General features: G+C 37.2%; 1 protein-coding gene across 1 annotated transcript; it reads right to left on the bottom strand.

The window, feature by feature from the left end:
• Positions 1–8,912: 8,912 nt before the first annotated feature.
• Positions 8,913–12,296, bottom strand: LOC144959312 (uncharacterized). Its single transcript, XM_078891859.1, has 2 exons — positions 11,421–12,296; positions 8,913–10,491 (listed from the first exon to the last, which is right to left on the bottom strand). The coding sequence occupies exons 1-2, from the start codon at positions 12,178–12,180 to the stop codon at positions 9,467–9,469; spliced, it is 1,785 nt and encodes a 594-aa protein (XP_078747985.1). The 5' UTR covers positions 12,181–12,296; the 3' UTR covers positions 8,913–9,466.
• Positions 12,297–12,318: the final 22 nt, after the last annotated feature.

Raw genomic sequence — 12,318 nt, 5'->3', positions numbered from 1 at the left:
GCCGGAGTTTATCCCGGTTTTTATAGCGCGAAACGGAAATAGAAATTGATTGCTACCTTTTTTTGGATAGGGCGCTAGTCTATCGCACAGTACTTTCCGCCAAATCTACCAGATTCAGCTAGCTACCCATTCACTATTTTCTGGGCGGGGAGTGGGGGAATCAGAAGAAATCTCGACTGCACCCCGGGATCGATCTTTGTTCTTTTGCGTGTGAAGCGAGTGCTCTATCGACTGAATTATCGGGTCGGCCCTCTTATTGAGAAGAATAAAAGAATTTTTTTTCACACTGCAAAACACTCAGACTTGTATTTTCTTATCACTCTGATTCTATATTCACCTTTTAGGCTCCATGAGATCCCGACATAAAACCTTTTTTGAGTCAGTGATACACATATATATTAGGACAAAGGGTAGATATATTATAGTTTCTGAAAATGACAAATACTGAAATACCATATCTATTTCTGTTATTTTTTCTTTTTACTTTTTTCACTGTTTTTTGATGGTCTTGTTTGCTTTTACATAATATTACCATTTTAGTTCGATGTGTCTTAATCTTTAAGTTAAAACTGGCTTCGTACCAATTGGCTTCGAGCGATTTAAAGGGCTGGAGTTAAGTTGACGTGTACTATTTGCAGGTCTGATAACCCAAGTTGTTATGCAAAATAGTATCTCCATTACAACAATGTCAAATCAAGCTAAAACTTGCGGTCTGTTTATGAGACCTGCAAAAACGATACACGTCGACTAGAATTATTGGAAGTGGCGTTACATTCTGGGCTTCGCTTTAGGTAGTCTCGCGCTTTGGATGGCCTCTTTCTTTTGGTGGTGCCTTGCTTCGGGTGGCTTCACGCTAGAGTTGTCTCACACTGTATGCGGTTTGCATGTTTCTCGGATGCCATGGTCAAACCCAATTGAAGACTGGTTTTCCAAAAAATCGTTGATTTTTCAACTTTTTGAGATTTTCCATCCATATGAATTGAAATGTAAACTTTTATTTTAAGTATCAACTGGCACAAGAATTTCCATAGATTTGTGTGAATTTGAAGTTTATATATTATGATAAAATAATACACCGAATGAGGCATTTTAGGGGAAATAATCCTCAATATATCTCAATGGAGAAAAACGGAGTTATGGAATTTTTGGAAAACCACTCTTCAAATTTCAAAATGAAAATAATATCAGGAAAAGATTTTGTTATGGGTGATGCTATTTGGATGGCTTCTCACGTCCACACTATGTATGGATGCCTTGGTCAGACTAAATCGCAGAATGAGAATAATATCATAAAAAGAGGTTTTATGGGTGATGATGTATAAATAAAAAAATGAATTGATGTATCCCTTAAACATCTACAGTTATCGTACTTTAGATGGCCTCTCACTTCGGGTAGTCTCACACTATGATCGTCTCATACAATGTGAGGCTTTGATGTCTCTCAGGTGCCTTGGTCAAACGTAATTACATAATGAAAACTTCTTCTTCTTCTTCTTCTTCTTCTTCTTCTTCTTCTTCTTCTTCTTCTTCTTCTTCTTCTTCTTCTTCTTCTTCTTCTTTTTCTTCTTTGCGCCCCCCCCCCTCAATATTTCCCGCATTGTGCTGGATTGCCATACTGAATGCTACATCTCCATGCATCTGCTATCAGACACCAACCATGTGAGGCCAGTCATAAGCCTTGTTAAATGGGGGAGTGTTTACTCAGGAGGGGTATTCTGGCAGTACAACTTACTAAGGCCACAACTAATTGAATGAATGAATTGCAGCTTGAAAATAGGGAATGAGATTAGCGGAAAAGTAGCGTCCCTTGATTGGACGTCACCTTACAGAGAGAACGTCAATTTGATTTTGAAGTGTCTCAAGCCGCATTCACCGGAAGCGAAGACGAGAGACGCTTGCGCACAACCAACATGATGTTCTCTCTCTAATAACGTTTCCGCCGATGACGTCACAGACTATGGGTGGTGTCCAATCAAGGGACGCTACTCTTCCGCTAATCTCATTCCCTATATTGACATCAAAATATGTTTTATGGGTGATGTACTTTGGGGATGTTGATGTTATTTTTTTTCTCTTCAATTTCGATATAGTTTTTTTTTAACCATGATGTTTTGTCATTAATAAAATTGATTTGAAATAGGATGCTGGTCATCACGGTAATTTTATATGCACTAATAATGTTTGGCCGTTGATTGGATTATATGGAAAGTTGATATCAACTTTTATTTGTAAATACATCTGGGGATAGAAGAAAACTATGTCAGTGGTTTCAATATAAGATGGCGTATACTGTATTGGCAAAGACCATTTTCGTGACGGTTTTTGTTGGCGTTTGCTGTTGTTTTTGTTGTTGTTGTTGATGATGATGATGATGATGATGATGATGATGATGATGATGATGATGATGATGATGATGTTGATGATGATGATGATGATGATGATGATGATGATGACGATGATGGATATATGTCTAATTGTTGTTGTTGTTGATGTTGTTGTTGTTGCTGTTTTAAAAGTTTATCTTGAAAAGTTACTAGCCCGAAATATTCGTGTTCAGTACAATATGTGTCGATGAACGTGTAATATTTGCTTTTGATTCGACATAAATATACAATCAATGCTTAAATCTGGTTTTAATGAAGGCCTAACTTGAAATGAAAACAATTACCAAGTGAGTGACCTTTAAATTTACAACTCCCTCCCTCCCCTCTCTCCCTCCTTTATTTCTTATAAATATTGGAAACTAAATTTGTCCGGCTAAAGTGAACAAACATTTTTACATCAAATTCAGTGTCTGATTCGACTTAACCCGTTTTCATATGATTTGTTGCATATTGATAAATACTTCATCGTCTCGCAATGGTGTTATGTAGAAGTCAACCAGGCACCAAAATAAACCCCAATCATTTTTATTTAATCAATTGATTTCTCCTAACCAACTACAGGAAAATAGTCATTCTTCGTTACAGTGATGTTAAACATTCTAGAATTTGTAAAAAAAAAGTAAATGACAAAAATGAATATACCATACACGGAACGTTTCGGGCTCGAAACGCTTCTTCAGCCAACAAAGAAAAATTAACAATAAAAACATAAATTTAAATACATCCATCTTGTTTTTTTTTAGTAATATATTATTTATATTTTTATTGCCTTTTCTTGTTGTTGGCCGAAGAAGAGTCTTGAATCCGAAACGTTCCGTATTTGATATTTCGTTCTTATATTTTAAAGCTGTTATTTTATTTTTGAAGTTTATGGCTCAAATTCTAGTTGTTAAGCTTAAATCTCACTATACGATAACAAGTTCACACCGACATATTTTTGTTTTTGGATGTTTGGTCACAATGAATTACTATCAGATCTTGTATAATCTTGTCAAAACTAAAGGGATAACAATTTAAACCATGCAAGCTTGTAACTATTGTAAGAGGTTGTCCAATGACTTATGCAATGTTCCCATATATCTTTCCAATTATGTGACACGTTTGTTATTTTACTATAATTATTATCATTATTTTAACTACCTTAGTTTACCACCACCGCTCCCCTAAACGATTTGTAACGTTGCCTACTTGATTACAATAACAACATACTTATATTATTATAACCATGATAATGATTTGACGATGTTTCTTACCATACTATTTCAGTCAGCGATGCATTCAAATAAAATTGAAAATATACTATATCAACGTTGTTGTTCTTGTTTTTCAATAATCATAGTGAGCTGGACTGTTTTCCTCCCAGCCAGTACTCCGACCAGGGCCAGGACAAAACCAAGTAATCTCATTCCAAGATAAAGGCAGAAAGCATGTTGGAAAACATATATAAGGGGATAAAAGACACAGTATGTACCCCCCTGCCCACTATGGGAGGTCAGGATCCCCACTCAGATGAAAAAGGGTTAAGTCGAATCAGACCCCGAATTTGATATTTGTTCACTTTAGTCGGACAAATTTATTTTCCAATATTTATAAGAAATAAAGGTGGGAGAGAGAGAGAGAGAGAGAGAGAGAGAGAGAGAGAGAGAGAGAGAGAGAGAGAGAGAGAGAGAGAGAGAGAGAGAGAGAGAGAGGGGTGTAAATTTAAGGCAGTCATGCTCTGTCTTCTATCTCCTTATATCTGTTTTCCGAGTTACTTTTTGTCTTTGTTTTGGAATGGGATTACTTATTTGTTTTGTCCCAGCCCTGGCTGAAGTCCTTGGCTGGGAGGGAAACAGTCAACTGTATAGAAATAGTATTGGGAAATGATTTTTGTTTTCCTTGTAAATCATTTCTCTGTTATCCATGGTTAGTTATGTATTCTGTTATTAATTTGAGTGTGTTCCTCTTAGTGGGATTCTGTGTTGGTGTCTGGATTAGACTTTAAGGTGATCTCAAACAAAGTACATAATTGATGATATGCTCTCGGAATCTACATCTGTTCCCTCTTTGAACCAATTCCCCTTTGTGTTACCTTTTCTTGGGTGCTTTGATTGTAAATAATAGAATGTTTTGACTATTCCATTTTCTTCTTTTTACTGGCGCTGCTGATGTGATCTAAATATGTTTCAAGCGCCGTAAAACCATTAATCACAAACAAGGGATGAGGGGCTTATACTGCAAAGTCATCTCTAATGTCTCTTCTACGACCACCTCGGTCAGCAGAGTGAGGTGAGATGAGCTGAGTGGGGTCATTTCACAGAGATATTACACTCTCCGTCTTCTATCTGACATATTTGTTTGTTTTTGTTTGTTTGTTTTTAACCAAAAAAACCTTGAGCTTTTATATAGCGCAATATACACTAACGTGCTCACAGCGCTTTGCAAAGGGCTCGTGACCGACAGAGACACGTCACAAATAGAAGACATGACGCCTGTTAAGTGATAATACAATTTTATCTCTGACAGAGACAACGCTGTTAACGGCCAGGCACCCATTTTACACCTGAGTACGATAAGAGAATTGGAGTTATGAGCCTTTTTCCGAGGACTCAACTATGCGCCGAGCGACGCTCGAACCAGAGACCTTTCGATCCGAAAGCGAGTGTCATACCCCAAGACCACATAGTCCCACATTTTTGCTTTTCATGGTGCTTTTTTGGATTGAGATTGCTTGAGGGTTTGTCCTAGTCTTGCTAGGAGTTACTGAGCTGGGAAGGAGGCAGTCAATTGAATAGAACCTTTTTTTAAGAGAGTGTATTTTTTTCTTGTAAATCGTCTCTCTATATTGTACTATTATTGGTTTAATAAGAATATTTTGAGTGAATCCATCAAACAGTATTTTTTGCCTGTACCTTTATCGTTTTTTAGGCAATGTCAAAATAGGTATATTGGCATACTTATATTGATGGATTGCTTATGGAATCTTCTGTATGCTCCCTATTTGAACCAATCCCCTGTGTCTTGCTATTTCTATTTGCTTTAATCTTCATCTCTACAGCTTTTCCTCTATCAGCTTCCTTTTTACTAGCGCTGAAATGGATTAATAACAACAAGAGATGAAGCGAGTACGAACGTGCCAGAAGACAATAGAGAATAAAGCATTTCTCGCGGCGGTGATGGGGGTGTTTCAACCCGCGACCTTACTGGTACGACAACTCCGCCTCGCCTGTGAGAGCGTGACTCTACCATATGAGCTATTCACGATCCCAATGAATTAATAGTTGTATCACAAGCACCGTGTAACCCGAATCATTTTTGTACTAAAACTCTTACAATGTCTGTCATGCCGAATCGAAAGGACACAACATTGGGAGAATCATTTTTCACAATTAGTGTCACCCGCCCAGATACAGACCCTGCTAAACATCGCTTGACTTGTAACAATACGAGATACCATACTGCTGCGTCACCAGGCCCTGCGAGGTCCTAGGTTTGAGAGTTTTTGCCAAGATGAAGGTCATTTAAATCGATTGATTATGGGTGCGATCTATATTCATATTTTCGTCCAACCTAGTCATCGATCACATGATTTGTTGCTATACAACGATTGGATATTTCTTAACAAATGTAAAAACGCTCCTTTTTTTATAAAAGTTGTAAACATACCCTGTGTCAAGCTGAAAATAACGACCAATCGTGATGTTACATTTATAAAAAACACTTTTCACTTTGTGGGTCATTTTGAGCATACTTTGCCGTGTGCCGAATGACCTCAAGCAAATGGAAAGGTAATATAGATCATCCCCATTGAAAGACAGTTTTCAAGCCATTTGTGACCCAACGTCCCAAAACGGTATTATGTCGGGATGGACCAGATGCTACAAAGTCAAATTATAGTTAGACTGGTCAAAAATATAAAACGTTGGTATTTAGCACCGTAAAATATGATATTCCTTCTCCTCTATAAGGCATATAAACTCAACTTAAGTCTGATATTTCTGGCTACAAATTCGATTTTCAGCATCTTAATCATCCCGACTTAATACCGTTTTGTGACGAGGGGTCACATTTTACAACCAAAAAAACGTGTTCTTTTAGAGTTTGGCAGTTAACTGGTTTTACAAAAAACAAACAAACAAACCCGGGGATCACCTTCACTTGTACAACTGGTGGATAACTGATCTTAATTGTTTTATGCGATATCTAGAACTCTTTCCTTCGACTTCTCAAAGTTAGTGGAATTTGATATTCAAGTGGCTGAAACTTGTTTTTTTTTCTTTTTTTTTGAACTTCCATGACCAGAACTACCACCACAACACTCCTACTAGTATTTAAGATAGTGCTCAAAGCGCTTTACAAAGTGTCCCTGTCCAACAGCACCACGTAAAACGTAGAACGCCTGTTTAGGCGATATTACAATTTTTTCCGACAAGACAACGCTGTTAATGACCAGGTAGTCATTTTACACCTGAGTACGGTGAGAGAATATGAGTAAAGAGCTTTTTCCAAAGACTCGACTATGCGCCGAGAGAGTATCTTACCACATAGCCGCACAACCATAAATGCAACCCCTACCACCACTAACCACTACCACCATCAGCAGCATCTGCGATAGCAGCAACAGCGACATCTAATAATGAATGCAAAACGATTGTCTTGTTAACCCAATACATCATGGTCAAAGAATTAAGGGAGGTTAGATAGATTTACCTATGTAAAATATATGTTTACACGGTTGTGTCCCTTATACCGGCAGCAAACTTATGTCTGCCCTAAGTCTGAAAATAATATTAGACACACAATAATATAGATAGTATGCAGATGACGTCACTCAGGCCTTTGTTATTGTTTTTGCCATCCGCGTTTGTGAGTTGTTCTCACTAAACTGTATTAATCAGACTATAAAAGTTCATGGTTACACAGAGTTTGTGTGTTGGTTCGTTATTCTTCCAGATGGCAATGTTGTGAACTCCTTGGCCAAGCGCATTCTATCTATACTCGTAAGCACGTAAACAAAGCATAAAACAACTTCAAAGTCCTATTTCGATATTTTATAGACTAAACACTTAAGCTGTTATATAGCGCATTATCCACTAAACGTGCTCAAAGCGCTTTATAACGGATCTCTGACCAACTGCAGCATATAATATATAGAACGAGACATGACGCCTTTTAAGCGATGTTACAATTTTTATCCGACAGAGACGACGCCGTTAATGACCCAGGTACCGAGCGAGGTCTCGAACCCCAGGACTACCCGATCCGAAAGCGAGTGTCATACCACAAGACCACATAGCCGCACAATATATACCAAAATTAACTTTGATGGGTCCTATTCATTCCGTCACAATACTGTTTTGAAGCTGTGGGTTATATGTATCAGTCACGATCTCAATTCAAGATTTGACCAATCAAACCATTGGCCCCTTTTTTCAAACGAGAATGTGTTTGTTATGGACTTATACATCGAGTTACTCTAGGAAAGAGCTGCTCCCCTTTGTTTTTAGCTAATTGATTTTAGTTACAGCTTAATTAGTTATTATTCATTAAGTCCATTGTTTAAAATATTATTTGTGCTTACAAATATCGGAATTGCGTGCCCATGTGAAGGATGCACTCTTTGTTCCTTACTATCCTTACTTATATTTGAGTTATTTATACTGTTTTTCCTACTTACAATGTTGTTACGATATATATTTGTATATACTCTAACTTATACTGAGCAATAAAACTGTTCTCTCACATTTAATCACTTAACGCTTCTGAGTTGAGTGATTCCACAATATTACTCTGGTGTCCCGTCAAAAACACAACAGTGTTATTTCATACTCCTTTAGTCTCCCATCGACTTATTCCCATGACCAAGTAAATTATTTGAATGGGTGACATCTTTCCTCTGAGGTTGAATCAAATTAAATTACAAAGGGGACAGAAGTTCAATGTAATAAAAACCCGTTTCAATCTCATTGGAAGTCATTCCGAGAAGTAGATGCACACCTTGTGTTATTGATTTTCTGGTTTCAGAGTGATGGCATTTTTTTCTTAGTCTAAATAAATGCTGGTTGTTAATAAAGATCATCCATCCTCTCTCTTTTACGCCCTGTAACCCAAAGAATCTGTCAATGCATCCTGCCATTTAATCCTTTCCTTACTAGCCATTTCCCCAAAATTTCACACCCAGTCAACACAAAAATATTTTTTTCTTATTCAAACAGAAAAGCAACAAATACATTTTATGCATAATATTGATCAGCAATATGATCTCTACAACACAGTGTTACGTTTTTATAGCTATAATAAAACATTTTTCTTTAAATTGTGTGATTTACAAAAGAAATCTGAATGATAAGAGTGCTGGTTGGATCGTAACGAATGTAACGATTTTTCCTATGGTTGTTAAGGAGAGGGTTAAATAGTTTTACCACATTATGTTTCAATATATGGCTTTTTCATTAGTAGTCCTCATGAAGGATGGTTACATACACACCTCCTCCTAGGAAGTTGGAACCGCAATAGTAGAGGTGTGACGTCAAGACTTTTCTGTCTTATTCAATTCTAAATTTATTTTAGTCACTTTGCCAATTCAGGACACACATCCAATCCAGCATAATTATACAATTGTAAACAAACAACATTCAAACAAAGCGTTTACTACTGTGGGTGATGATGATGATGGTGATGATGATGATGATGATGATGATGATGATGATGATGATGATGATGACGATAACGATAACGGTGGCTATGACTATGATGATGAGGATGAGGAGGATAGTGCTTATGATGATAATAATGATGTATATTGTGATGATGATGATGATGATGATGATGATGATGATGATGATGATGACTATGATGATGATGATGATGATGATTAATATGATGATGATGATGATGATGAGGATGATGATGATGATGATGATGATGATGATGATGATGATGATGATCTTATAAAATTTCAGGAAATATAGAAAGAAAAGTGCAAGAAATTAAAAATCATTCCAAAAATCAGTCTTCCACTAGAATAAAAATTCTCAAACCAACTGAAATGCCAAGGTATCCCAATTTTGCATGGCATTGATTTGTATTTCAATTTAGGGACCTTAATCTTGTTGAGCGAACCATGATATCAGTTCAAAGCCTATTCTCTGTGGTGTGTTATTATCAGGAGACCCTACCGAAAATTCAATTAAATCTATCCAACCACTACTCGAAACCAACATCATGTTTTGTTTTGGGCAGGAAATAACATCCGGTTTATAGAAAACGTCATATCGGTTGATGAACGGGTAGCTTTGAATTAAAACTTCGTCATTGTCCAATTTCGATGTCACGATCGGAGAGTTGAAGCAGTATACTTGGCCGATAACTATTTCTACGCACACACGAATATCTTGGCCATCTCTAACGGCTCGGCTCAAACTTTCTAAAGTTCCTGAAGTGATGGCGTGATCGTAATTGTGCTCAAAGATTTTAACCCAGTTTTTGGTGCTGACAGACCACATGGCATTTCGCCCTACGTTACCATCGCCTGATGTGAATAAAGTGCCACCTCCTGTCACAGATTCTGAAGCACAAAAAACCGTTCTCGACTTTGTTGTCTGATAAAGAGGGAAATAACGCTCGTGAGAATTCGTATTTTGACTTTCTTCTCCTTTGAATGGAGATATAAAAGGCGTTAGAGCGACGGTAATAGTGTCTTTAGCTATGACCGCCATGATAATATCTGAAATAGTATCGCTGTCTAGAATTAAAGTTGCCGGTTTACCTTGCAGAAATGCGTCATTCAATTCGGCAATTTGTGTGCTTATATCACCGTTAATTCTTCTCCAAGATGTTTCCATTACCCAGGGATATGTGCTTTGAATTGAAACTTCTTCATAAAGCAGTTTCTCATTTCCAAAGATTTCATGCTTGAAAATGTACCTCTTCTGGTCAGTAACAGATTCTTTGACTGAAGTGAAATAGAAGGGGGCTTGCGGAGAATACTTGGAAGGTTCCTCACTGATGATTTCTGACATATCAAAATACGCCTTTTGATTTTTCACGTCCAGATTTAACCTGATTGGTTGTCGCTCTAACCTCCTGTAACCGCGAAAGTGAGCTATCATAAGCTCATTAAAATTATCTGATGAATAGACAAGTTTTGGTTATGAAAATTGAAGAATTAAACAAAATAAAATATCTTTTTAGATCTTAACTTGTTGCAAAGAGTTAAATTTCAATTCTGTTCAATTTCAATTAAGTCAAGAATGTCTTCTTTTGATCCCTCTGTCCCTTGTATATTGATCTGATAGCTGGGTCCAATACATTTATTAGAAAGTACTTCACGATAGAATAGTGTCCTGTGAAAATGGAAGCAATCAATTGTTTCTGCCCTTAAACGCTAAATTGGATATACGCCGCCAGCTCGATGGATTCTTAGGTTTCGAATGAGGTTAAAAATAACTTCTTTCAAATATGGACATATAGTCCAACAAGAAATTATTCAATGCTCTCATAATATCCGCGAGAAAAAAAAATATTACACCTCTATTCTAGGTAAACAGTATCATTTATTTGTTAGACGTAATAGTTGAAAACCTCTTGAATTACTACTAAAACTACTACTTCTACTGTTGCAACTAGTAATACTAATGCTACAATAACAATAACAATAACTACAACTACTACTACTACTACTACTACTACTACTACTACTACTACTACTACTACTACTACTACTACTACTACTACTACTACTACTAAAAATTAAAAGAAAATGAGCTTTTATATAGCGCAATGTCCACTAAACGAGCTCAAAGCGCTTTACAAGGGGTCCCTGACCAACAGCAACACATAACATGTAGGACGAGACATGACGCCTGTGAGGCGATATTACACATTTTTCGGACAGAGACAACGCTGTTAACGGTCAGGTACTCATTTTACACCTGAATACGGTAAGAGAATGTGAGTAAAGAGCCTTTTCCAAGGACTCAACTATGCGCCGAGCGAGGCTCGAACCCAGGACCTTCCGATCCAAAAGCCAGTGTCATACCACATAGCCGCACTTACTGGCAAGGATTAAACCAGACTCCATTCTCACATGCTTTCTTCTCAGGTACAAGTTCCCGTAGTCCATCGGTAAGGATGCCAGATTTGGAGTGTTCCCAACATTCATATTGACCGAAAGACCATTGATTAATGATGAATCGCCATAGACATACATCAGCTTGCTTCTAAAGGGAATAGCAAATGACGGGTCCCTTCCGTTTCTGAGTGACAACGCCAACGCTTTTGGATTGGACGCTATCATAAATCCCCCTGTAGATCTATCCACGCTGATTTGGGAAAGCTCGTTAAAACGCAAGACTCTGGCAGACTTCGTGTTCAATTTCAGGTGTGCATATTTGTCAAGGTTTTCCAACATCATTATGTCTGAAAAGTCAAACGTTGTCCAAGTTTCAATTACGACTCTTATCAGAATTGTGCAGTTCGGTGCAGTTTGGAGTGTGTTGAATTCGTTTATTGATCGAAATGTATTTGTAATTCCGTAGATTTGGTCACAAGTATTATTATTATTATTATTATTCATTTCTTGTTTGAAAATGGCATACGTGCACCAGCTGTCCCTGTGGCAGAGAAGTGCACAATGTACTGGGGAGAAAGCGGTGTTAGTCTTTGCCGGAATTGCTCTTAAGATCGTGTCCATGCCAGAAACGCCACACGATTCAATTTTAAAATGGTCATCGATTAAGTTGGTAAAGTTGTCCGAGGATTCACATGGAATCACCAATGTCACCAGGCACATTAGTCCATAAATGAGAAGTCCCATCTTGTTTTTTTTTGTTGTTGTTTTTTTTTTGTTTTGGTGGTTTTTTTGTTGTTTTTTTTTTTTTGTTTTTTTTTTTTTTTATATTCAGGTGGTGTTTTTGGTTGTGTTTCGCTAAGATAGAGTATTTGTGACCCCTCT

The sequence above is a fragment of the Berghia stephanieae genome, chromosome 13 (genome assembly GCF_034508935.2).
Source record: "Berghia stephanieae isolate SIO BIC M18660-M18661 chromosome 13, UCSD_Bste_1.3, whole genome shotgun sequence".
In the NCBI taxonomy this organism is placed as follows: domain Eukaryota; kingdom Metazoa; phylum Mollusca; class Gastropoda; order Nudibranchia; family Aeolidiidae; genus Berghia; species Berghia stephanieae.
Note: the sequence above shows the minus strand (reverse complement) of the source record. Positions and strands in the feature narration are given on the sequence as shown.

Coding starts and splice junctions, on each gene's coding strand:
- LOC144959312 (XM_078891859.1), bottom strand. CDS start 12,180: ATGGGACTTCTCATTTATGGACTAATGTGCCTGGTGACATTGGTGATT. Junction 10,492..11,420: donor GTCTGGTTTAATCCTTGCCA/GTAAGTGCGGCT, acceptor TCTATTCATCAG/ATAATTTTAATGAGCTTATG.